At 37.6% G+C, this 27,658-nt stretch overlaps 1 protein-coding gene across 6 annotated transcripts in view; it reads right to left on the reverse strand.

The window, feature by feature from the left end:
• Positions 1–26,167, reverse strand: part of LOC121061924 (transducin-like enhancer protein 1) — a 63,753-nt gene extending 37,586 nt beyond the window's left edge. For 2 of the 6 annotated variants that reach the window (XM_040541401.1, XM_040541399.1), the window contains exons 1-4: positions 26,107–26,167; positions 25,099–25,173; positions 6,735–6,939; positions 5,968–5,984 (exon numbers count right to left, since the gene is read on the reverse strand). In XM_040541401.1, the coding sequence (XP_040397335.1) occupies positions 5,968–5,984; positions 6,735–6,939; positions 25,099–25,125 (249 nt within the window). In that variant the 5' untranslated portion in view covers positions 25,126–25,173; positions 26,107–26,167. Of the gene's footprint in view, positions 1–5,967; positions 5,985–6,734; positions 6,940–25,068; positions 25,174–26,106 lie in introns of all 6 variants that reach the window. The other 4 variants (XM_040541397.1, XM_040541395.1, XM_040541400.1 and 1 more) reach the window with 3 other exon arrangements.
• Positions 26,168–27,658: the final 1,491 nt, after the last annotated feature.

The following is a 27,658-nucleotide window of genomic DNA, read 5'->3' on the forward strand; positions in this document are numbered from 1 at the left end:
AAAATTTATCATTAAGCTCAACTAAAAAGTTACTGTTTTTTTTTCCTTTAGGAGTACAAGGAACCGTTAACAACTGTGACCAAAATCAGGTAAAGTGTAACTTTAGATTAAAAAACAGCTTGCTACTGTAAACTACTACCATTATTAAAACTATTGGTTTTGTAAGATTTCGTTCAAAAATATGGAACCATGCATCTTTTAAAGCTGTGCTTATGATATTTATCTAGAACACTATGGAAAGAAATGAAAATACAAATACATGAAAATACAAATTTTTTCATAAAATGAAAATACAAATAAGCATTGGGAAACAGATGCTTTTATAAGCCCTGGGCTATTCAAACCTCTTATGGATAGATGTAACATTAAATGTCATGTTAACTTCAAGGAAATTATTCTGAAGACGGACCACACAACATACACAAAACCCAACAACAACAACAACCAAACACTCACCTTTCCACACCAGCTCTGGTATAGTTTATATTTGCCAATAGCAACAGCTTCACAAGTGATAAGAGTTCTGTTTATCTTTTCTTAAAATAAATAAATAACATAAAAGTCTATTTAGTTTTTCTATTAGGCCTACTGACATCTGACTTATCAGAAGTAGGATTGTAAGTTCCATTTTATCTGTAATATTTATTTAAATAATATTACAAAAACTTTCAGTTGGGATTACTCTTCAATGATGAACAAAAGAAGTATGCATGTGTATACATACACACACACAGTTAGATTTCCTAAAGAGAAACTGCATGATAGTGGTTTTATGTTTTGTCTAAATTTCAATAGACTAGACACGTAATTGGGGATAAACCTTGTCCTCTTACTAGGAGTCCAATTTATTAGGATTAGCAAATACAATGTCTGTAGATCATGAATCTCAGATCAGAACATCAGATCAGAACAAACGATAAAAATCAATTTAATACAAATATTATAGTTCTCCTGAACTAAATTCAAAGGTTATTCACATGGACCACAATCTTCAAGAAAGTTTCAAAAAAAGAAAAAAAAAAACCATGTATAGCTCATCTTCCTGTCAGTGCTACCAGGCTTCCTAAAGGCTTTAGAACAAACTACTTGGTATCTCAAAGCAACTTTTCCGCCAGCAATATTTAAAACACTGAAAGCATCAGAAGCAAATATGAAAGTAAAACATAGTCGTGATACACAATGAGAAGGTTGTTCCAGGTTCCTTAACACAAATATAATGCACATTATTTAAATGCATTCCTCTGGCTGCCATGCCATTTCATTGCCTGTATGAACTACTTCCAAATGTGCATGTGTGTCAGAAGTACAGGCTGAGAGCCCATAGTATCTCATTTTAGCATTCTGTTGTAATACAGCACAGACAACTCACTAGTCCATTCAGACCTAACTAACACTACACTGATCATTACAGCAGTTAAACAACAGCATGTCCATCACAGCTGTGCTTGTGGTTCAACCACACCTGGTTCCAGTCAAGACCTTCTCTTGCAGTGGTCTCCTTACCCAACACACACACACCTGCTGTGCTTGGTCATTCACTAGCTTGCTGTACATCTGTGCACCCAGTTGCCAGTACAACCACCACTGGCTGCTCTGCTTATTTAACCATTAGACCATAACACAGCTGCTGTACAACGCGCAAGTGCTATCTGCTGATACCCACATGTATTCAGGAACAAACACAGTCCTCTGTTACAGCAGGCAAAACAGGACCAGGTCTAACATACACAGCCAGCTCACTGGTCACTCAGCAGTCCCACTGCTCCCCACCAAGACTCAGTGACAGGAATAAGTCTCAGGTTGGATGGGGAGCTAACACTTAACCACCCCCAAAAATACAGAAAGATTGCACTTATTCTGTTCCAGAATTACTAAATCCTTTTGTTGAATATGCTTCTTGCAAACACAACACAAAACACAACAACACAAAAATTCATTTGTAAAGTGAGTGGGTTTTGGTTGATACTACTGGTGATGGAAAGCTACTGACTTCACACTCTTTTCTCCCACCATTTTAACTTAGACTATTATGTTTGTATTACAAACATGGGAAGCTAGAAGCCTTAATGGATTCGCATCACTCTCCACATTGATTCAGTAATAATGAGAGATTAAGAGAGAATAAAGGTTCTGTTGATTTTGCCATTTTCTACCAAATTCTACCAAATGTTTGTCAAAATGAAAGTATCCACAAGAGCTTACACCAGAACACTCTAATCCTCTTGCCCTTTTTTGTTACCTCTGTCACCAGCCCCATGCTAGTTTATATCAGTTACAAACTGAACTGCAGCACAGCATCCCATGCTCTTCTGCGCAACTGACTCCTGCTGAAGCTAATTTGTGGTTTGCATCAATAAGGACTGTAAGACTTACTTTTAAGTTGACAAAGCCAATAAAAATATGATTGATTAAAGAAATTCAAGTTCCTAAATTCAAGCTGTTATAATGGAAAAATACTACTTTCTTGACAAAGGCAAAGATGTATATATATGTAACAATGAAAATTACTCTAGGCTTTCATACAACTCATTTTGTGATTTTTTCCTTTTCTTTTTCATTTAAAATAATTAAAACATAAAACAAAAACAGTTTGCATTCAATATCAAACAAAGAGTAGCATTCAGTTGTGCATGTTCCCTTCCTTCAAGACTACAATGGGAAGAATGGGACAGAGACTGAAGGACAGAATATTTTCTGCTCTAAGAAGAGATCATTTGTTTACAAAACAACAACAGCATTTATGCTTACTACCAGTGGCAGAAAAAAAATCTTGCAAACTTTAAGAATAAATTTTTAAAAATAAGCACACTTTTCATGAGAACTAAAGGTAAACACCAGCCTTAATGAAAATCCAAAGCACATAGTAAAGTCAGATTTCCCTGTCTACAGATTACTGATCCAACATTGCACTTGACAAGCATTTGCATTTCTATGATGTCCAAGCAGGACATAAGAATAGTGGGAAGACAAGTGACAAACGAACACCTAAGATGAGTTTGACAGACATTGCCAGTATGTTCCCCAGAGAAAAACGTAGACAAAGTTCTTTTGCACTGATGTCTCCAAAAACTTTATTGAACTTCAGTTTCAAAATTTGCTTACTTTCCCTAATTTCATTAACTGCAGACAGACTATGTCACAATCATAGGAATGCCTGAATTCCCACAATAACATAACCCAGCTTTGGCCTGTTAGAGCTTCATCAGCCAAAACCCACCAGCTGTTATTTATGTAGATTTACACTTTCATTCTGACCAAGTAATTCTAGTATTTCATGTATGAAGTGATTTTTTTTTTACTATTACTAATTTCTAAAATATTAGTGTTTTATTAGCATGCATTTACAAAGAACTTCCTTTCATTTCACTTCCTGAAACTTTAAGTAATGGAAAAAAAAAGTAGCACTTTTAAATGTAGCAGAAGTGTAAAATGGACACTGGTCACAATCAAGAACAATGAATTCACTATATCTTTACATTTTATCTTACATTCATTTATGAATCTCATTGTATTTCTAAACACACAATACACAAAAAATCTTGACTGCATATTTGTCTAAGGAGACTTAAAAAAAAATACAACCAAATCTCATTTAAAAAGAATATACTCTAATATGCCACGATGTGCTATAATTCAGTTTGGTTTTAAACCAAAGGGTGTTTCAGACTTGCACATATAAGCTACCAGCTTCTACTGATGACACCGGAAGGTCACACTAGACATATCTGATGAAAATCATACTGTAGTATTTCATGGTAATACCAAACATCACGGTTGCTTCAGGTAACTAACAGCATGGGTCTTGGTTTCTTTGATGATGAAAGCAAGCCTTCGTCAGGATTTCTGGCAGCAGCATTACACTTCAAATGTAAGTCTGAAAAAATCAGCTTCATCTCATCTTGACGACCTAGATGTTATATAGTAATTTGCAAAAATAAGAGCCTACTGCTCAGCTGGAACTATACATAATTAAACAGACCTGCTGGTATGCCTTGTGACCAATTTTATATTACTCTTTAAATGTATTTAAAAAATAATCCATTAAAGATATAAGACAATTAGAGAAGCTCAAAGATCAAATCACTTCCAGCTGACTATTTTGGCTACAAATTTGAATGTCGCTATCACTTCATCTCTCACTGATGATATCATCTGTTAAACCAAGACTCTAAGACAACACTGTGTTTAAACAATTTTAAGTTCAAACTTCAGTTGACCTGTATTCAGCTATTAAAGCATAACTTAATTATGAAGTATTATTCACCACTGAGACCAAAAAGAAATTATAGGCACAGTAGTATAGTAACCCAAACTTAATTTATTTGTATTACAAGACTCTGAAATAAAGTCTCAGATTGTTTACCAGACACTTAGTGGTAACTCAAAAAAAAAAAAAGCCAGGTATCTCACCTGGTACATATAAAAAACAAGAAAGCTTGAGTTATATACATGGGGACAGAAGTAACTAGAACAATGATTATGTGTACTGTGAAAAAAATTGACATATATAGTAAACTAAGCAAACCTCCTACAACAAAATAGGTGGCTTAATTTTGACAGTTACTTCGAAGGCAAGAACGATTATCAGCTACATGACGGATGAGTCTGAATTTCACAACATTGTGAAGTATCTGATTTTGGAACTCAAAAAACCCTTTGCATACTTTGCTATTGAAGACGATCAGACAGAAAAAGGGTGCAAGTGCATTGTGCCTGTTCTTTCAAAGTGGTTATTCAATGAAATTTTATAGCAAAGTACATGATGGACATGTACTTGGAGGAAAAGGTTGGGGAGAGCAAGAACAGGAAACATAACATAACCACCGAGCTTTAAATTTAAAGTCATTGCTCCTCCTAGGTATATGTGCATGTGAGAACACAATGACTCCTATGAAAGTCCTAGAGAATCCTGCTTTTGGCCAGCATCACTTAAAGAAATATATCCTTATAGGTCTGAGACTTCAGGAAAACCTAACCTGAAATTAGTTCCTCAGTCACACTGGCATTAAGCAAGGTGAAATGAATGCTCTTACTTAGTAATCTGAAAATAAAAAATAATTGCCTTAAGAGATACGCAGAAAGTTTCCAGTAAAGTAATTGTCTAGCCCTAGTATTAAAAACAAGCAAACAAACTACATACCAAAAAAATTTAAAAAATCAACCAAACAAAAAAACAAGCAATAAAGTCAGGAGTTTAGTACCATAAACTTATGTTAATTAATAACTGTTTCACATTTCTTGTCTTTTCTGATTAAGACAAAAATAAACAGAGCTCTAATTCACCTCTGGCATCAGCAAGCAGAGCTAGTTTTGCTACTTGAAATGATGTGAAAGCTGTACCTGTCCATCTCCAGCAGATTAATAGATTAACAACAATAATCACAAGACATAACAGTATAAAAAGCTGTTACAAAAAGCAGTTCTTTAGCTGCATTATTTTTGGCGTGGGTTTTTTGTTTGGTTTTTGCCTTACAAAGATTGTCTTAGGCAAACTGTATTACATTTTATATCTAAAGGAAAGAACAGTACTGCTAGAGAAGCACAAATTAAGTAGTAAAGGAGTTCTTGCAGATTCATTTAAAGAAACTATGGCCAAACACAGCTGTAACATATGAGTTCTAAATTTCTTACCCATCCTGCAATTCTGTTCCTGACAATCCTTAATCTTAACTCTGACATAATGTTATAAACTAAATTGCAATCAAAGTTGTTTGATTTACAGTTTGTTTTTTTTATATAAGAGAATAAAATGTCAAGTAGCTCATCATTCTGCTCAGAAATCTGATTCCTAAACTCCTCTAAGCAAAATATTTAGTTTAGTATTCCACATAAACCAAGAGATACCTTAACTGTAGGCACATGTGCCCATTATGAAACTGATCAAAAGGACAAATCAGACAAACACTGCAACTTCTGATTGCTACTTAAGGTAGAAGTGGAAAGGTTAGCAGGAGTGTTGGTACTTACTGTGCCCGGCTCTCTGTCTGCTCCCGTAGTAACCAAGAAATGCACAGACATGCCCGTTCAGACACAGAGGCAAGAACAGAAATAAAAAAGGGGGGAAAAAAATTAGAACACAAGCCACAAACAGTTTTCAAATGGCTTTTATTTATATAAGTCATTGCACATTCCTAATACAGTGATTTCCTGAAAATTACAGTATTTTGTAAACATGATTTACAGTTTAACCATACACAAAGCCTAGTTTTATTTCATGACAGAATAAATTATTTTCTTTTCAAAAATTAGTCAAGTGCAATTTTGTCCAATATTTAATTGCGTACTAGAATTTAAGCCTATGAAACTAAAGTAACAGATGCAATTATCTAAATCCTTTGTTTGAACACATTCACTTCAAAATTTAACTTCTCATTCCCCCTACCTTCCCACCCACCTACCCATTTAACACCATTACTTTCTTTGCAAAAATTACCCATTTATGCAGTTTAACAGTTTTCCACAATATGGTGCAGGCCACTGGTGTTGCACTAAACATTTACCAGGATGTCAAAATGCCCTGCAAACTATAGGGCATATGACACCTAGTGATCCCCATTTAAAATACTGAAGGTTTCCAAACTGAATTTTGCTTCAGCAGTATATATGCAGACATTTTTTAAGTTTGCCAACAGTTTATTGTCATTCTATGTAACTTGATTTCTTTAGAGATGCACATAACTTGCAGCAACGCGCAAATCTGACAGTGTCCTAATCAGGCCTGCCATGCCTCTCACCTCTGTGGTGTTCTGCATCGTGATGCTTCTTGTCATCTTTTATTGCCAAGTGAGACTGCCCACCCAAAGCACTAGAAAGGGCAAGGAGGCCAGCAGTGCTTCCGAGTGGAGGGATTCCTGAAGGCTGAAGTCCTGATGGATGCGGTGTTAGAGGCACTGGAGGTCCATGGCCATGGGAGAGATGTTGAGCCTGCAACTGCTGCTGCTGTTCCCAGCGTTATCATCATCCCCAGAAGAACAATGCATAGCACATGGTTTTGGAAGGAAAAGGGAGAAGAGGTTTGGTTAGTTATTGAAAACCAACAGTGGATATTTTGCTTTTTTTAAATCTAGGCTCTCCTTTTTGTCCCAGTACACTATAGATACTGCACTGTATCATGCTGTCTGTGGACAACTCTGATCATAACCTATAAAGCAAGAAAACTAACTGAATACTTGTTCTACAGCCTAAGAAAAACATTCAGTGATCGGAAGCTGTTTTGTTTTAGGCAGCCACTTTCTGTCATAACATTACGAGTGACAAATACACAGCAGTAGCAGAACTCCAGAGAAGGCCTCAAAATCTTCCCTTTCTATAGAAAGGAATACCACTGCTCTGGGAAAAAAAAAAATAATAATAATTCTCTGGCAAGACTGATTTAAACCCAACTCCATCACCCCTGCTACCCAAATCTAGAAAGAATAATTAGGTTTATATTTTGAATATTAATAAATAAATAAAAGACACCACACAATTTTATACTTAGTGTAGTTAAACATGTATTTTTTTTTCCTACTGAAGCTTTTGAAAAAAACTGTTCACGAGCTAACATTGTGTTTAGGAAACAACTTGGAGCTTAAAATCCAGGTACTCCAGAGAGCATCAACAATATCACAGAACTCCCCAAAGGAAATATAGTAGTAATGAATTAAAGTATCTCTTTTTATTTCAAAAATCAGCTGACAGGGTCTGTACCCTGATGAGTGAACATACACATCCCAGTGATCAAACTGACAAAATAACCTTTAAGCAATTTTAGAAAAAAGTTCCTTATAACGGATTTTTTTTAATATTTACTCAATAGGGAAGTTATTTTCTAATTAAAGCTGTTATGGTTCTACTAACATTTTCCAAGTTCAGCTAACCACTTATTTTGACCAAAATGCTGAGCATAGATTTCTTGAGAAAATTAGGTTTCAAAACCATCTTTAGCTCAAAAATAGCTCCTCTTTAATTTGCTACAGCAAAACAGATGTTCTGCCTCTTTCCTGCTTTCTTATGCCTGGGCACATGAACAGAAAACAACAAACTTCTCTCTCATGGACACACTCCACCCGCCCACTGCTGAATGTAGACATCAAAAAAGTAAGAGAATATCACTGAACTTGTGCAATCAAACAGATGTTGACATGCAAATGTCTGATCTACTCAATGACAGCCATCCGGTAAAAGTAGACAAAGTTGTTACAGTACTGCTGAGAGCTACTGGAAGCTCACCTAAGCAGAAGGTAGAATTAAGGTCACAGTATTTCACAAATTACTCCAAAATATGCAATCAAAAATAATCCAAAATATCTTCTTCCATATGTCCCAAGACTCTAAGACAAACAAACCAACAGCAACACCCATGTAATATCTACAGGCAGATGAATTACATTAATATTCAGGTAACTAGCATACCTCTGTAACTTTCATTTCTCAAATCTCCACCCAAGACATTCCTTGAGCTGTTTAAAAATGCCTGCAGACATAAGTGACTGACATTGAAGAACTCTAGACTGGACCTGCTATGCTTACACTTTTCTGTTGTCCCCAGCTGCAAAGCATCCATCATTTACTTGTTTCTCATATACAGGACAAACCTCAAAAATCTACTAAAACCCCTTCAGGCAATTATCCAAAGCCACAATTTTACCAAAGCTTTGTCTTCTTAGACCAAATTTCACAAATTCCTTTTCATATGGTGTACAAAAAATTTATTCTTCACTGCAATACGTGTATATTCTCATCTCTATTCTTACCAACTCTTAAATACCTTTAAAAGGCAAGGTAAGAGAAAGGTAGCTCTTGTTCTTTTACTTTAATGTTCATAAGAACTTAGAAAGTAGCATTCTGAAGGAAGCATTAGGAGTTATTTTCATTTGACAAAGTTAAAGCAGCAGACCACCTTCTACAAAATCAAGTAGCTATTGCTAGTGAAATCTCATTTCACTGCTCTGCTGCTTCTTCAGAAGCATCAGTAAAGAGCACTGCAATACTGTTGTGTTTTTTTTCCAGACTCTGAAGAACAAGAGGACATCACTCCTTCACAGACTTTATCAGTAGTTTCCAGCATATTTCCTCAAATCAAGAGAAAACTTGGTGTTTTGGAAGGCTCTTTAAGAGAGATGGTATCTTAAGTCATTCTGTTCCTCTTTGATCAATGAGGTCAGTCATCTGCACTTCTAGCCATGCAACAACATGCATCAGCAGCACTATAATGCATTCATAACCTTGGTCTTGTCCCCAGGTGCACTATCACACTGGATTACCTAGCTGTGGTGTGAAATTGGCTAAGAACAATAATTGATTTCTCCCCTCCAAATCATTTTTGTGGAGAGAAACCTGCTCCTTTCTCCAACAGTGAGCTCAAATTAGCTTATTTTGCAGTGTGGGCACAGGAAGTCAAAACAGGGAAATGAAGTTAAATTGTTTCTATTCTTGTTCTTGTGGCTTCAGGAAGCCTATGAAGATTCTGCTTTTTCATGCCCAGTTCAATTAGCAAATAAATTAATCCACATGATTTCAGGAAGCAAAGCTTAATGTCTTTAGAAACCAACCTGCTAAGGACATGCTACCTGCAGTTACGCTTGCTCTCCTTTGTAGCCTGCACAAAGTGTATTTTGCAAGTCCCAGAAATTATGAACAGATTAATCTCTTCCAATAAAGTCCTTAACGCTGAAAGGATGTAACAAAGAAGGGCTACATCCTGTTTCTCTGACAGGAGGGCATGTGAAAGGTGGGGAGCAATGCTCAGCTTAAGGTATAGAACAGAGTACGAGAGCTGTAAGTGGAAACTCATTGCGATACCCTGCAGCTTTGCAAAATGGTTACTGAGGGCAGCAGAGGAAAATAGTTCACAAAGATGCTTAAATATGCAACAATGTTAAACAGACATAAGACTGAAAAACATGTTCTTTAACGCCAAAGATGTTATTTCTGGTTTAATGTCTATTATCTGAAACTCGCTGCTATTTAAGACTGACATGTATTGATTTACTGCTTCTATACTATTTGTCTGTAATAAGTTCTTCCTAACACACCAATGAAGATAATCCTTTCCAAAAGTTCATACCCTGTTACCTTTTTATTTATACAACTTGAATTGCCAAAAGTATACTGCATTCTTTATAGAAGGACAAGAAGGAATATGGTACTGCACACAAAGAGAAAAACTAAAGACAGGGTAGATGCATAACAGCAGTGCTCACCAGATGTATTTAGTAACTAGACATTTGCCATTGTACATCCTAGAAACAATTTTTATGCATATAATCACTTTACTGCCACTTCAAAGACACTAATGCCTGCTCTGCCACCTTTTAAGAGCTTAGCAGCAGTGAGATATAAAACTGAAGAAGCTGGCAGCAGTATCATGGTCCACTAGGCATGTTCATTAGCACTTAATTAAAAACTAGACACCTGCCATAAGAAATGTGCTCAGAAAAGGATGAGTAACAGGTCTGTCTTACTACCAATTATTACCATTACTTGAAGAGCAAGGGCTGTGTCCGGTTTCAGAGGGATGTGGGAACGCAGAAAAAAGGGCAATGATGCATACATAAGTGATTGCACTGAGATAATTAACCATAGCACTGATTTTTAAAAGCATCAATAGTTCACCCACCATTTTGTTGCAAAAACAGAAGCTCTTCATATTTGCAAAGGGAGGAAAGAAATGGTGCATTCAGCTCACTGTCTAGCATCAGATTTTATTGCCTATTTTTTTCCCAGTACCCCCGTAACTAGACTGCAAAGACCCCAAAATCAATATGGAAAACACAGTGCTTCCTTCTCCAATCTAGCACCTCCTAGCCATCTTAAAGGTGGTACAGTTCTTCACCTCCAACATCCTAGTTCCAGCTATACAGAGATCTTTAAGTAGGACTCAAAATTCAGAACGAATTTTCAGTCTCTGCCACAGGCTTCCAGAGGCAGAGTTGGTAAATTCTTCTTTATATACAGGAAATCCATGTCACAAACACATACCTCCTTTCGGTTCTTTATCTATTAATACTGACCATGAAGCGCTAAAGTTCCCATTTCTACCATAAAGCAGTTCTATTGATGTCACAAATACCTATGGCTTAGTCTAGTTTTGAATTCCTAGTTTTGAACAGTTGTGAGTATTCCTCTATTCTTAAACAGAAATGTCTTCTATTCTTAAACAGATATGTGATGTACTATTCAGTATCTATTCAATTGCACTGAATTCAGGATTCACAGGTAATTGCAAACCAACAATGGAAAAAGGTTACATATCTGGCCCCAAACTACAACAGCTGTCTTCTCCAGTGCTCTTCTGAACAAACATCTAGGAAGAGAAGAAGAATTCTAGAAAACCTGATCAGCACTAGCTCTGGTAACACTATTAACAGTGGCTACATAGATTCGTTCTGAAAAAAATATATGGCAAGCACAAAAGTAATTTAGAGACCTAAAATGCAAAGGGCACTATTTCATGTCAACTGCTGTAGAACAGAAGAAACATGACTTTATTAAACTCAAGAAGGGAGAAAGATATGAAGAAGAAAAAAACACAATCAAAACAAAAATAATAAAAAAAACACCAGGCAACCACTACCAAAACAACAAAAAGCATTACTGTTTACTTGCATTGCCATATTCTCTCCCTTCCCAAACAAGTGCTTAAGTGGAAGGAGGTGAAAAGTAGTATCAAATCTTTAGGGCCAAATGAACACCAGGGCCACTGTTTGAGCAGATACAGACAGCCAACCAAGAAACCTTTTCTCTCCCTGTTTAGAAAGATTCTTACAACCAACATTGCAACTGTGACCTTCCAAAAAAGGAAACAACCCAAGACAATGCTCCTGCCAGATCCAGCCTTCTACCTCACCTTGGAAAGACAAAAACCTGCACACACCACCCACGGTAGCAATAGCCAAACCTAGCAGTAACTCTCATTTGACAGCCTAATCCATAAACTTACACTTGCATTTAAATGTCTGTAATTACTTTCAAAAGACTACTTCACCTACAGGTAAGCACGTTCTGAAGGATGCCAGACAACCCTCCCTTAAAAATATACCCACATTCTTCTTTACAAATGTGAATGGACTCGTATACAGATATATATTGGCAATACTTTCCAACATGGATTGCTTGCTATTCAACTTTCTAACTTCAGCAGCAGCAGCTGTGTTTCCTTTTCCCTGCCTCTGAATGCTTCTTTTTCTTCGATATCATGACTATTAGACTAATTGCAAAGTGTGTTAGAGGTCCCTGCAAGACATTTCCTTCTGACCTATTTGAATCCTATTCTTCCATACCATAGCAGTAACCTGCAAAATCAAGCTCTGAGTTTGTTTTCTTCTACAGGTGACACAGAAACCGGGACAAGTGGCTGAAATGACTGAAGGCCATGCTGCCATCCAGAGGGAACTCAACAGGCTGGAGAAATGGTCTGTCAGGAACCTCAAGAAGGTCAAAAAAGGGAATTGCAAAGTCCTGCACCTGGGGAGGAACATCCCTAAGAACAAGTACATGCTGGGTGCCATCCAACCGGAAAGCAGAGGCAGAGAAGGACCTGGGGGTCCTAGTGGACAGCAAGCTGCACGTGAGCCAGCAATGTGCCCTTGACACAGAGAAGGTTAATGGTATCCTGGGCTACATGAAGCAAAGTAACGCCAACAGGCCAAGAGAGGCGATACTTCTCTATTCAGCAATGGTAAGGCTGTAGCTGGAATACTGTGTCCAATTCTGGGGTGCCCAGTACAAGAGAGACCTGGATATACTGGAGAGAATCTATTGAAGGGCCACAAAAACAAACAAGGGACTGAAGCATATCTCCCACAAGGAGAAGCTGAGAGAGACTGGACTGTTCAGCCTGGAAAAGAGAAGGCTCAGGGGTAGTATCATCAAGGTGTCCAAGTATCTGAAGAGAAGGTGCAAAGACAATGCCAGTGGTGCCCAGTGCCAGGACAAGAAGCAGTGAGCACAAACTGGAACACAGGAAACACTTTACTGTGCAAGTATCAGTGCTCTGTCACAGGATGCCCAGACAAGTTGTGAAGTCTCTCTTCCTTGGTCAAAAGCCACCTCTACATGGTCCTGGGCAACCCATTCTAGGTGGCCCTACTTGAGCACTGGGGATGGACCAGATGACCTCCAAAAGCCTCCTTCAGCCTCAACCATTCTGTGTTTCTTATAGTTTACTGTTTTCTCTGATAAGTGATTTTTAGAAAAATGAGAGTCAGCTACTGCTGTCATTGCTTCATTTTCTATCTTTCCCTTGAAACATCTGTGTTTATTTCAGTTCATTTGATTTCTTTACTTCCTCTTCTTTTAAAGGCATAGATTTAATTCTGACAGATAGGAAGCTATACTACATCACAGCAAACAAATTTGAAAGTGCCCACTACTGCATCTCTAGCTTGTGAGCTGAGAATGGAGTCTTTGTAGCTTTGTACAAGTTATTTGAAAACTACCCATTATGCAAACAAGCCGCAGTGACTCCGGTGAGGGAAGAGAATGTCCCCCCAGAACAAAGAAAGTGTCTTCAGCAAGCCTCTTCTATCTATATACCACATGAAATGTTATCTTGCTACAGAGGTTTAAGTCCACAGACGGACAGATTGGCAAAAGCTATCCAAAACAATGTATTTCAGACACACAAGATTTGTGTGAGACAATGACATGACTATTTAAAGACTCAACTGTCTCATGGGGAAAAACCTTTTCCTTTTTCATGCTTTATTACAGAAAAGGCATAGATAATATCTTTGGGTCTTAACACATATTTTCCACTCCCACAAAAATAATAAAAAAAACTTTTACTATGTACAGAATATCAGTAAGCAAATATCAAAGTCAGAAAGAAGATGAAAAGCCAAAGTTTTTTTCTTTATTTTCTACTACAGGAATTTGCCTTAAACTAATTGTAGAATTCTGAACAGAAAACTTGTTGGAAAATATTTGCAGCTCTTGCTTCAACTTTTTCAAACAACTCAAACCACACTAATAAATCTCAATTGCACATCTTACCAATTTTTCTGAAACAGAGGTTATACAAATTGCCTCACACAAACCAGAAAACACAATATACTGGCAAAAAAGACAGCTTCCCCAAACACACTCCCAAGCAGTCCTTTTCTCACAGAAGAACTTCATCTCTAAGATAACTAAAATAAGGCTGAAAAGTTGTACAAACTAGGGGAGGGCAGGCTGGAGAACAGTCCTGCAGAAAGGGATCTGGGGTTCTGGTCAACAGCACGTTGAACGTGATCCAGCAGCGTGCCCTGGCAGCCACAAGGGCCAGCCATGCCCTGGGGTGCACCAAGCACGGCACTACTAGCCAGTCGAGGGAAGGGATTGTCCCTCTCTTCTCTGAGCTGGTACAGCCTCTTCTTGAGCTCTGCAGTTTTGGGTGACACAATATAACAAAAAGATACAAGTATTAGACAATGTCCAAAGGAGGGCTGCAAAGATGGTAAAGGGACTAGAGGGGAAGACGTATGAGGAGCAGCTGAGGTCCCTTGGTTTGCTCAGCCCAGAGCAGAGGAGGCTGAGGGGAGGCCTCATGGTGGCCTGCAGCTCCCTCACAAGGGGAGCGGAGGGGCAGGCGCTGAGCTCTGCTCTCTGGGGACAGCGACAGGACCCGAGGGGACGGCATGGAGCTGGGACAGGGGAGGGTCAGGCTGGGTGTTAGGGAAAGGTTCTGCACCCAGAGGGTGGTCGGGCACTGGGACAGGCTTCCCAAGGCAGTGGTCACGGCACTGATGCTGCCGTAGTTCAAGAAGCCTTTGGACAACGCTCTCAGACACACGGTCTGTTTTTTGGGTGGTCCTGGTGCAGAGCTAGCAGCTGGACTCTATGGATCCTATTAGATCCTATTAGTCCATAGCTGGACTCTATGATCCTTGTGGGTACCTTCCAACCCTGGATATCTTAAGTTATGTTTTACTGCTTTCCTGATACAGTGACTCCAAGCACACTAATAAACTCAGCCCTTCTGCCACCTTTACCTATATAAATAAAAAGAAAATTCAGATATGAAACACTCAGCATATTCAAAGTACTCAGTGAAAAGATTGCAAAGGAACACAAAGTATACATTTGTGAGTTAACTTCTGTCTTCCTTTCTTAACTCCTTTTCTACTTGATCACTTGATTCCTTCTTTCCTGTGTTATTTCCCTCCTTTTCAGGATTCATTTCCATCTGTTTGCTGTGAGATCCTCCTTCAGAAATGAAGTCTTGCCTCTTTGTTCTTCAGAAAATTCAAAATAGGTAAAGCAAGGTTGACTTCAACTGGTTCACGAAGATTTAAAAAAGAGCACTTCATGCATGCATGCGCCCAACCACACCGTTACAGTGTTGCATACCTGCTTCCCTATAAAATGTTTCTTCTATGGATTTGTACAACATTGATTTACAATAAAATACCCAAAAATACCTAACCTGGCCAACTCTAGAGTCTGTTTCTTTTTCCCCTTCATCCTTTAATCTTGCAAAATTAAGAAAAGTTGACGAACTCTTACAAGCACAGCTCCCCATACATTTGCTCTGTAAGGCTAAATGTTACTGCTTATCAAAAGAAAAAATAAAAACCAGTTGCAGTCGTGATAAAAAAAAACTAGTGTGCAGTCAAGCTGCCACACAACTTCTCCGAAACAAAAAAACATGGTGTTGACTAGCACTGTAGTTCAGGAGAAAAAAACATTTCATGGAAAATAAATACAACACAGAAGACACTTCCTAACCTGGGACAAACAAACCACTGGTGCACATGGGTCATCTCCGAAGAACCTACAGCAGGGAACTGAGGCAGCAATTCTCAGTAGGGGCCAAAGTAGCTATACTGAAGCCTGCACCTAGCTAGCAGAACTCTAAATTCATTTTTCTATTAAAATAACTGGAAGAGTTTTTCAGAGCTCTTTAAAATACTTATGTAACAGAGATACCAAGTATATCCTTTAGTATGTATTTTATAATATGTTCAGTATTTCATGAGGAATTCAGATTATTTTTTTAATAAGGAAATTGACATCTCTCATCACAAGGAAATCTTGGCTTGCTATCAAATCAAATTATGTAATCAGTACCAGTCTACCTACAAGTATACACAGACTTCCGTGGAATCACAAGATCCCATTTTTAGTTTTAATACTGTCACTGGCTTCACACCTACAGAATGGAGAAAAAGCATTATATTGCTTCCCAATATAATGCAAATAGAAAATATAAACGTAATTTCAAAGGGTAGCTTGTTAACCATTAATTAGTTCCCATATCATAATTACAGATCACAGACACACAGATTGCAGTGAAGAAAGAAGTACTTTACCTTTTCCTCAGCTCTATGTTGAGCAGCAACTCTAATCTTTGCTGTGCTTTTCTGCCTCACTTAACAGCTAGGTTTCTCTGCCCTTCCTTCTGGCATTCTGGAGGACAAGCCCGGGCACCAGAACTAGAAAGCTGAAGAGGTATTACACTTCGGGCTCTTCAAAAAGATTGTTCTTGTAAACAGCAATGACAGATGTGTGTGACCACACCCAAATGGATTTGTCACCGCGCCCAGTGAATGAGCATGTCAGCTGTTTTTCTGCTAAAATGATCAGCAAATAACTATTTAATAAAAGTTTAGTAATAATCATTAAATGGCCTGATTTTTAATATCCCATTGACATAGAGGGAATAATTATACAGCCCTGCCAGCACGACTGGCACTTTCACAAGAGCAAACCTGCACGAGCAGCCTAGATATGCCGTGGAGCCTCTGAGGCTTGTTCCACATCCGCGAAGTCCCACAGCGAGGACACAGAATCCTGCCAGCAGATGGGATTCTTCCAGTTCAGCAGCATCTTCTCCCTAAAGTGAACTAGCACTCCACTGGTGTAGCTGCATCCACACAAGGGCTTTTTGGCATCATTTTGACACGTGTTGTAAACCAACCTAAAGCTTCATAATTTGTACCAAGTGTAGACCATCAAAGCATGGCTAGTGCTTGTATTAGCAGCTATGCCAGCAACATAGCAAGAAGCCCACTAAACAAAGAAACTACCATAATCTTGTATGTATACACATACATACATTTTAAATATCATATACTCATGTATGCAATGATGTATTTTATGTATTAGACCCATTTTTAAAGTTCCTTTCTGTGCACATATAAACAATATATAGCTTTTCCACTGATCTCTATGCTTTGAAAAAAAATTATGACAGGCCTGGCTTAACAACATCCTGTCAAACAGTTTATGGGGGGAAAAAAAGTCACAGAAGAGACAGTTCTAAAGATTCTTGTTTTAATAATGACTTTTTTCTCCTTGGGTTAAATTCTGAAGAATTAAGTGACAAACAGCAAAGCTGAAGTCAGCACTGGAAGAAAAAGACATGGGAACAATGGAGGAACCAGAGAAGCTTTTATAAAGGACAGATGCCACAGGGTAGAATGGGGAGGAGGGGTAGAGGCAGGAAAAAAAAAGATCCTTGTGCAGGAAAACATGTCTTCAAAGAATATCTCAGACTCTAAAGGAAAGTAACAAATTGAAAACCACAATCTAAAAACCACAGAAGAACACCTTAAATTCTCCATTGCTTGATCCAGGAAAGACAAAGACCGTTTTTCTGAAACCAAGTGTATTCTTCTCATCACTGTCAGCATAAGTTTCTTAGAGAAGTAAGCTTTCTTCTCTCTTTTTGCCTTTTTTTTTTTTTTTTTAAAAGCTTTAGACAGGTACCTAAACCTTGCTTGTTCTAAAGACTCAGAGGCAAGCTTAAGTCTGTAGAATGAAGCTGCCAGCACACATTGCTTCTGGTTTGCAAAAACTGCCAACACACTTTTTTCTGTGGCAGCTGTAAGTTCCCACTATTAATCACCTTCTAACCCCAATCTACATATTTGCTTTTTTTTTTCTTGCTACTGTTAGCACGTCGCTACCATTTAACCACACTTCAAAAGCATGCTCCTGCTGCCACAGAAGCCAAAAACAACCAGTTCAAGCTTGCACCAATTTGAAAGTGACTTAAGAAACATTACTCTTTCTTTTTTGTTTGTTTGTTTGTGTGTTTTTGTTTGTTTTTGTTTTTATAACTGATGTATGATTACCTTAAAAAGTATTTCTTTTCCTTCCTGGATCTTTTATTCTCCAGAAATTTAAATCTTGGTGAAAACAAAGATAGTAATGATAGAGTAGAAAAAAATCTTTTGGTAAATTAAAATCCAGACATTAAGTTCAATATATGACTTCAAATGATGTTTATCAACCTCTTTCCCCCAGTTGTTACTAACTACATTTCTGAGATAAAGAATGCAAAATTTGTCAGTCACAAGACAAACAACAATTTTTTTTTTTTTTTTTAAACTTACTTTGCCAATCCATGGACCACCTTATTGGAAATTCCCTATATAACCTCCAATAATGTCTCTTCACAATTATCAATCACTTCAGAACATGCATTTGAGCAATCCACTTTTGCTAATCCTTGCTTTTGCTGTCTTGATGTTACTGCTTGCAAGTATTTGATTTAAAGAGCTACAGTTAACTCGCACCTTTAAATACAGAAATGGACATACTCAAAATTAAGTATTATATAAGACAGCAGCCCTGATAGCTCAGCAATATTCTGAAAAATTAGTAATACATGGAATTACCAGATACCAGGGATCCTGCAGTAGTTGATACAAACTCTTCAGCATTGTGATGAGGTACCGTAAACTGCTGTACAAGCTGTGTCTTTGCCCTGTCTTTAGTATTTCCTAAAGTTATTCTAAACACCCACGCTAGTCTTTGTGCAAGAACAAAAGCAAGCTTCTCTCCCTTCTCCTCCAGTCCTTCAACACAGGCCCCTGCCTCTACTCTCTGTATCATTCTTCCAAGAAAAACACAGTGGGCTGCTGTTTTCTTGTACATTTCCACTGTTTAATACTCAAGAGTATTTGTGTCTACCTGTGCCTTCCTCCAGACCCTCAGCACCTGCGCCTTCCTGCTCATGCTGTCTCCATCTTTGCCAGTCACAGTTTCACTTTGCTGGTACAGTCCGCACCAAGAGATCACCCTCCTTTCTCTCACCAGCATGGTGACATTTAATTCATCTCAGTATATCAGCATTTGCTTCTCAAAACAAGACTTTTAGATCCATTCAGATCTGTATGCTTCACTCACTCTTTGCTTCTCCTACACTAAATGAGTCCATCTTACAGCCCTACATCATTCAACATAGCTCCCCCACCCCAACACCCTTCCCTGTTCTACTTACGTCGCATGGCCATGCTTTGCTTCTTTCTTACTCAATTTCTCTGTATTTGATTTCACTTCATGTGCAAACTCACCCAGCGGAGTTTCTCAGTTGTTTGGGCCAACTGATTCCATTCATTCCATCCAACTCCTTCTTCCTCCAACACATCGGAATTCTTTCCAGAGAAGCACTGAAGATCACATCACAGTTTTATCTCAGCCTGTTGGCTGTTCACCTACTCTTAACTCCCCTATCTTACTTCAAGTGGAAATTCAAAGACAGTAGAAGGTATGCTTATCTCTTCAGTTTGTCTCCTTTAGCTTTATTATGAACTCATCGAAAAAAATAGCATCTGTGAATACTATCCATCTGTGAACATGAAAGCAATTCTGCCTACATATGTTTTAATTGAGAAATGCTTTTAATTACTGTCTAAAGGAAGCAATCCTTTCCTCTGGGATCAGGTAATCTACCCTTCTGTGCCAATGACTTTTACACATATTAACACTCCTCTGCTTCAACGAGCTTCAAAAGCACACTCATCCATAACCCCCATTTCATCTTTTTGGCAGCCCTTCCATATTCTCTTTATTAAAGCTCACTGAGCACATTTTCTGCATGTTTTCCTTGCTTTGAACTGTACTCCTCCAACATTTTGACCTGATTTTAGTCTTTCCATTCCACTAAAACTATTCTTTCCGAAACACTGTTTAACAGAATTGTTTGGATACCAATTCACAAAAAGAAACATGTTCTTCTCACATATCTATCTCCTCTGCTTCTATCTACCTGACTCCTCCTGCAACTTCATGCTCCGTTGACTTTTCCAATCTTCTTTATTAATTATTTATTATTAATTATTTATTAATTAATTATTCCCACCTACTAAAGTCCTTCTAAATCTTACCAGTCCCTGCTGTACCTCCCTGCTGCTGCAAAGTAGGCCAACATACAACTCTACATCAACACGTACAACCCACATCCCCAACATTTACTCATTATACGAGTAGCATCAACTCACCGTTGAATTTGTAACCATACACGTGGTCTCGTCTTTGACTGGAAGCTTAGACATTAGATCTAGATAAGAGAGCCACCTAAACATCTCGCAGATTCTTTTGGGATTAAGATTTAAGGTGCTGCTTTTTCTACCCACCCACACAGGAAACTTTGCAAGATAACAGATATGACCTACGAGTGAATTACACATAAGTAATATGTGCAGTTTTCCGCTCTTCAAATGACAAAGTATTTTCATCTTCAGAAAATCGTCTGGTTAAGATACCATCCTCCTCCATATTGATAAATCAATGTTCGCCATTCCACCATCAGTTTGGGGGGGGAGTCTAGCATTAAATAAATGTGTTTTTCACTGTGATATTAACTCACATTTCACAAACCTTCTCCCATGTTTTCTGTTTCCAGCAGGACAAACCAACAGTACACATTAATAACACGTTCTTATTTTTCCTCAAAACTTAGTGATGCTTGAAAAAAAAATCTGACTGTTGTTTGAGGACTGGCATTTTCAGAATACCAGTTGTCATGCTGACAAACAACATCTCCACTTGCTACCTATTTTAAACTTATTTTACAAGTCTTAAGCTTTCATATTCTAACAGCACCTAAACATGACAGAATACCATGTAATTAAGGTTTCTATGTATTGTAAAGAAAGAAAAATACAAAGAATAATCCAGGAAGTTTCCAGGCAATTGAACTACTACAGATGGAATTAAGTAATTCAGACTTAGGACTACCTGGTTTATGTTAAAAGTGAGGACACCATGTCTTGTGCTCACAAGATCTCATTTTATTTAATTCGTAAGAACTAGGCAGTTTCCCCTCCCCTTGGGGCATAATGCAGATCACGGCCAAGGAGGATCTGAAGTAATGCTACAGCTGCTTAGCTCTTCCATTGCACTAAGTTCTGCATTCATTTCTGCTCTAGTCTGTATTTCTATTTTTTAATGAAACATACAGCCTGGTTATTTATAGGCTTTCTAAGGATTAACTACACACTCGTAAGAATAAACCCTCAAGAGGTTAACCTCATCCTCTTAAGCTTCACACACTACAATCCCAGAGATAGCTGGCAACCACAGCCAGGAGAGAAAAAATAATCCCACATCTTGCTAATCCTTTAGCCAATCACCTCATGCAACAGTGGAGAGGCCTCATGGAGGCCTACAACTCAATCTTTCTCAGGAGTACTGTCAATCGAAAAGATATATGTTTTACAGAAGCATTAGCAACCTTTCTGAAATGTCAAAATAACATGGTGGTACACTGAAACAACGCATCTAAAATTTAATGCTAAAAAATATTCCAGCTTTCTGCTTATACTTCTTATTTCAGTTATTTGCATATTCTACTTTTAAATCTGCCTACTTTATTAATTCTAAAGTAAACAAACTGGTATCATTCATTGATTACATCTAAATAGATTGGTCAATTGTAACTGTGCCTTATCATTCTCAGCAGGAACTTCTCCAGGCTGATCATATCTGGAAAATAAAAATCCCTTCAAGCTAAACCATGATTATCTAATTAATTATTTCATACCATGATTTGGATTCTCCCTTAACCCCAAATGTGGACACTGCCTACAGCCACAACAGTGTGATGGAGTTAACGGGTACAGTCTTAAGTCAAAGTTTTTTGTATGATTATTCAACTACCTAGTAAATCTTCTAGTTCTTTCAACTTTAATACAACAAATTATTAAATAATGCAATTTTAAGGAAAAAAAAGGAAGTCATGCAGTTTGTTTAGCTACATTTCTACCCAATGGCTGGAAAGTAAAGCCTTCAAGAACATGCAGGAAAAGTATATGGCCAGAGGTATGACTATTAAGAGCCTAATATCATCCACAGAAGTTTTAATCAGTGCAGAGGACTAGCACGCATAAGCTCACTGAGACCAACTATATTTCTTGCCTTTTTTTTTAATGTGTCAATTTTTGTTTGACTGGTTTGGGTTTTTTCCTCTGGACATGCTTAATATACACTAACTCCAAAATCTGTCTTGAGTTTCTAGGTAAATTCTCCAGAAAATATCTTGTAAGTTCCATGAGGATGTAAGACAATACACTCAGTCTCTCCTCTAACAAACAGGTTTCTACTTTTTCAACAGGAAAAAGAAGTATAAAATAATGATGGCTCAAAATGAAAAAATAAAAATAAAGTAAAATTCAAAATAAAATGTTCCCACTAATTAAAAGTTTTGTTTCCTTCAAGAATTTACATGTGGCCCAGCAGCAAAAAGAATTGTGTTTTGCTCTAACTCAGGAAGACAATTGGGAAACTTTTGAATCATCTAGTGCCAGGAAACAATGGCTCTTAAAGACAGAAAGGGAAGAGGGGAAAAAAAAAAGTCAAAGACCAACAAAAATGAAGACTTTATTTAGTCAGGAGAAACTATTTAAGTGGACATCAGCTAGGAGAGTTAAACATTCCTTCTACGCTCAAAATTTACTGTACACAAACATCCTCAGTAGTATGATACATGCCAGCGAGTACTCGATCTTCTACTGTTACAGGCTGCTCCATCCTATTTGCATTCTGGAAGAAATTTCATGATCTTTCATGCTCATAATAGATGTCTAAACCGTTAAATTACTATTTCTTTTCTTATCTTGAAAGACACTGCACTTAAACAGCATGGCCCTTCCATTGTTCTTTACACTAAGTTGAATCCCTGAACAATACTGACAGCTGCTATCAAACTGGGCCATGCTTACTTCCAGTGCAGCTGCTGCTCTTTGGAACAGACAGGCTTCTGATGTCTCCTCCTCTCTGGGGAGAGGGCTTGACACACTGCATGCTCAGTGAGGGGGGGGGCAAAGGTCCACTGAATTGTCAACCCAATTTTATGCTATTCAGATTTTCCAGGATGTGCACCGTCCCTTTCAAACAAAATCAAGCATATGTCAAGAGCATGAAACTTACTGTGCAGCACAAGATAATTATCGACCACATAAGACTGTAAAAGATCACTGAGACATACATCTAATTTTAGTATAATGCATATTCATGCATTGACATGGTCAAAGAAATTTTGTGCCTAATATGTTTCTTTCCACACTCTTAGTTTTGGATTCATACGGCATTGCTTAGAAGTCTTTCAGAAGATGCAGGAAAGTATTTACTCTGGGTCATTCTTCGGCTATTTGAAAGTGAAAAAGCTGAGGGTTCTACTCCTACTTCCAAGAAGTGTTCCCCACAGAAAGTGTTAATTGCATGCGGTATTTGTAGATCCCTATTGCTTTTAAAAGACTATTTTGTGAAGACTTAAAAAGAAGTAAAAGATGTGCTTGAGATAGTGCTACCTAGCCAAACCAAATCTTGCTATTTTAAATTCAGCAAGATTGTTTTTAAATATATTTTAACACATATTTCCATATACTGCATAAAATATTCTTTAAAAGTAGTTCATTATAAAGAGATTTCCATTTTCATCTTAAGAACTCATTTCCAAATAAATGTAAGAAAGTACAGTTCTCTAATCTTTGCTAATCAAATATCTCAAATGTACATGTGCTGTATGAATATCTGATTTGATCTTTGAAATAAAGTAATTCATTGCACAAGCAAAGCAGAGAGGAGATTGTGACAAATACAGATGTAATTGTGTGGGTTTTTTAAGTGTGATTTTAAGCAAATCAACTAAGCAACAGTCAAAATTTGATATGAAAGGAAAAAAAACAGCTCAGATTTGAAAGGGGGGGTATGTTTATGCAAAGCTAATCTGTCAAGTGTAATAAAGCAGCTTGAATAAAATTTAAGCTGAAAATCCACTGAAGCTCCCCATTTCAGGGAGGAAAAGCTATTAAGAGGAAATGAAGGTCACCCTCCCAGTTTATTTCACCTAATTGACTGCCAATAGCTTACCACAGGCAAAATGACTGCAGATCTGCAATTGAGAAACTGATGAAAGGAGAGTTTTCAAGCTGAGGCTCATTCTTTTAATCCTCCCTCACTCTTTTTTTTTTCCATCTCCAGTTGGGATGTAATTTTAAGCACAGATGGATTAACTGGTTCCATTGTCTGCAGACGTCATTGGACTATGGCACTGTTAATCCGTACAGCAGCATGTCTAATTATCATTACAAAGTGTCTGAGGGAACTATAAAGACCAGCAGGGCATCTTCTCACAAGCAATTAACATAAATTGATAAATGAGTAATTTGAATCTGCTCAAGGCGCTCACATATGAATAAAATCAGAAAGGACAGCTTCTTGTTTCGGCTACTTCTTTCACTTAGTCTGGAAGGGCAGAAAACATGAGAAATATTCTAGACTTAGTGGCGGGGGAAATGAACTCATGCAGTGGAAGGAATGCATGGTTCAGAAAGTTCATTAATACAAAACAAATGACTTGTGATTGACAACCAGTCACAAGCAAGTAGTATTAACTTATTTCAGCATATTTAGAAGAACAAACTTGGTGAAAGGCTATTAGAGCACTGTGTCAGACAATTAATACTACTTCAAAAGCAAGTAAAGTTTCTTTTCAGTAGCTCGCTAATTTAAAATTCATGAAAGATTCACAAGAGAAAGAAAGAAGAATGAATACTTGAACAAGCTCTAAGGACTCAAGTGTCACAGAAAGCATGAGGTAAAGGTAACTACCACATATAATACCTACAAATAAACAAGCAACCGTCCTAATCACTGTATTTCTTGGAGGAAAAGTTTTGTTACGCACAGCATTGCTGCACAAAGTGATATTCTGACAAAGCAAACTATTAACTTTATCCCTGCTAAAATCTGTGCAAAGCAAATCAAACACACTTGAACAACATTGGGCATCAAAACAGTGTTAGCTATCAAAACATTAAGCTTATTTTAAAAACAGCAAAGCAAAAAGATATGAAAGCAAGTTATACACACTGTAGGAGGTAGACCTGGAAGGCCACGTACCCCGATGATGGCATTCAGTTCAGCCATGGTCACTTGTTTGGCACGTTCTACAGCTTGTGCCACTTGCTGCTGATGCTATTAAAAGAAGAAGGGGGTTGGAGAGGAATTTGTTAGGATATTGACTGCAACAAATCAAATCAGGATCATAAACACCTGAGTAACTGGTTTCTCTGCAGAAGCCCAGGTTGACTATTTCAAGACACACCTTATGAAGGCAAAAAGGTAACAGTGCCCCATTTCTCATCCTGTCATCAAAGGTAATTGAGAACCCTAAAGGCTGTCAAGCCCACCTCTTCTCCTCCCCTCCCACCCATGCCACTTCAAAATTAATTTTCTGATATATGGATAATCAGTTTATAATTGAGCTGGCAGGACGATAACGTCAACTTCACAGTAGTGTGAGTTTCAACATTTATATACTGTGTCCACACAGCAAAACCTACAAAAGTTTTAAACAAGAAGAATAAATGCTTCACTGAACCCAACAAGAATTACAAACACTCTTTGTAAACTGTAGCTTGAAGAGGCACATTTAAAATAACAGGCTTCAAAATTTAACAGTAGCTGCCTACAGTATACTACGATCAGTCATTCAGGCCAAATGCAGGTCTGTAACCTTAACAACATTTTGCATCTGAGCTAACTACTCACTTTTTACACTAAAATTTGATACAAATCATGTAGACAAGATGAGCATACTTATTTCACTTATGTCACTTATATGACATCAAATAAATAATCATCGTGATTAGAAATGAAGGCATTTTGTTGCATTGACAATATTTCTACAGACTCCCCTTCTCCTTTGGGAATGAATAAAGCTAAGCCACTGTCACTAGTTTGAACTCAGACTTGTTAGACCAAATTAGCAGGGGGTTTGTACACTTCAACTATAACAGATGTTCCTTACACTTGTGCATTGTGATAAAATTAACATCTTAAAACTAGCTAATCTGCAAACAGAAAAGAAACATAATTGCACTTTAACAGCTGAACAGTTTTACTTACTTCCTGAGACAAAAATGGGATGACTTGTGCACAAATTGTGTTCAATCTCTTGGCGATTTCTGTCTATAGAGAAAAAGTATTATGATTAAAAATGTGTTTTCTGCTTGTTCCCATATATCAACTATTGTGCAGGATCATATTAAGTTCACACTGGAGAAAATAAAGAAATTCATGTCTTCATACTACTGCAAATATAAATAGTTAATATTTAAGCCCAAATGAGGACAAAGATTTAGTCAGCTACTCTAGGACATCTGCCATGTCTAAAGCACCTAATCTGTATACACATTTAGGAACAAATCTGGTCGTTGTACATAGCTCATTAACAAGTAAAGCATTTTTGAAATCCATTAAGTCCAAGATAAAGCCTTTTAAAAGGTAGATTTATTATTACTCAAATTATCAAGCAGAATAACATGAGGGTGACAGGCACAGAGGAAAATATTTCTTTCATGATCAATTTTATCTGCCAATTACAAGGCAGTTTTGCTTACAGAAAGAAACCAACAGGAGTATAAATGAAATACCAAAACAGAAGTGAAACAGAACTGAGAGAAAAACTAAAGACTTCTAAAACATCCATAATAAGAGTGAATTGAAGTAACACAGATAGGAATAAAAAGAATCTGATCAAAAAATGCGGTAGTCAGTAACAATGAATTAGTACAACTATGAGTAGCAAGAGAACAAAGCAGCAGAGGGACAATCCTTCACTAACAGCAGCACAGAACGCAGCAGCACGAATTGTTTAAGGCCCACTTTCCATCAGCTTTGTATATATTCATGGGTTTTGTTTGTTTGTTTGTTTTGTTCTTTTAATCTCTCACTTTTGGTTCATCCACATAGACCTGGACAAAGGATGGTGGAACATAGGACCCTTCCTCTGCCATTACTCAGCCTTACTTGTGATGCTTTTCAGACCTACACATATGCCAATCATTCAGATCTCCTATTATAACTATCCCTCAAGTCTTAAAGGAGCTTTGTGCTTTTGAAGTCTCAACTCCCACAAACAGGTGCTTGCACAATTCCCACAATTTTCCTTGAAAACATCTCATGCAGTCACTAGAGAACAGTTGCGCAAAACAAAAAACTAATGTCCAGATGTGTACGCAGCCTATATGCAAGATGCTCTGAATCACTTTTACCAGTCACTATCACTAAGCCATATGCATATTTCTTCTTCTAGTTTTGTTTTAGGACATGGCAGGGGTGTCCACTCCAGAGAATTATTGGGCTTTCCATGAAACGACATACCAAAAGCTGAACAAAAATAAACTCTCTCAGAGAATACAGATAAACACTGCTAACACATTTGCTGAGCCTTTCCCCAAGCCTTCCATCATCCAAGATTTCTTAGGAAGACACTGAGATGTGCTGATGTTTACACATCAGTCAAGCAGTAATTTGGAAACAAAAGCCCCACACTGTTTCTGTGTCTCAGGAGACACATGACTTGGGGTCTAAATATGGCCGACAAGCTTTAACACCTCTTTCCCCACCTCTGGGAGAAACAGAGAAAATACTTGACAGCACTGAGTCTTGTAAAACA

Source organism: Cygnus olor, chromosome Z, assembly GCF_009769625.2.
Source record: "Cygnus olor isolate bCygOlo1 chromosome Z, bCygOlo1.pri.v2, whole genome shotgun sequence".
Lineage (NCBI taxonomy): Eukaryota > Metazoa > Chordata > Aves > Anseriformes > Anatidae > Cygnus > Cygnus olor.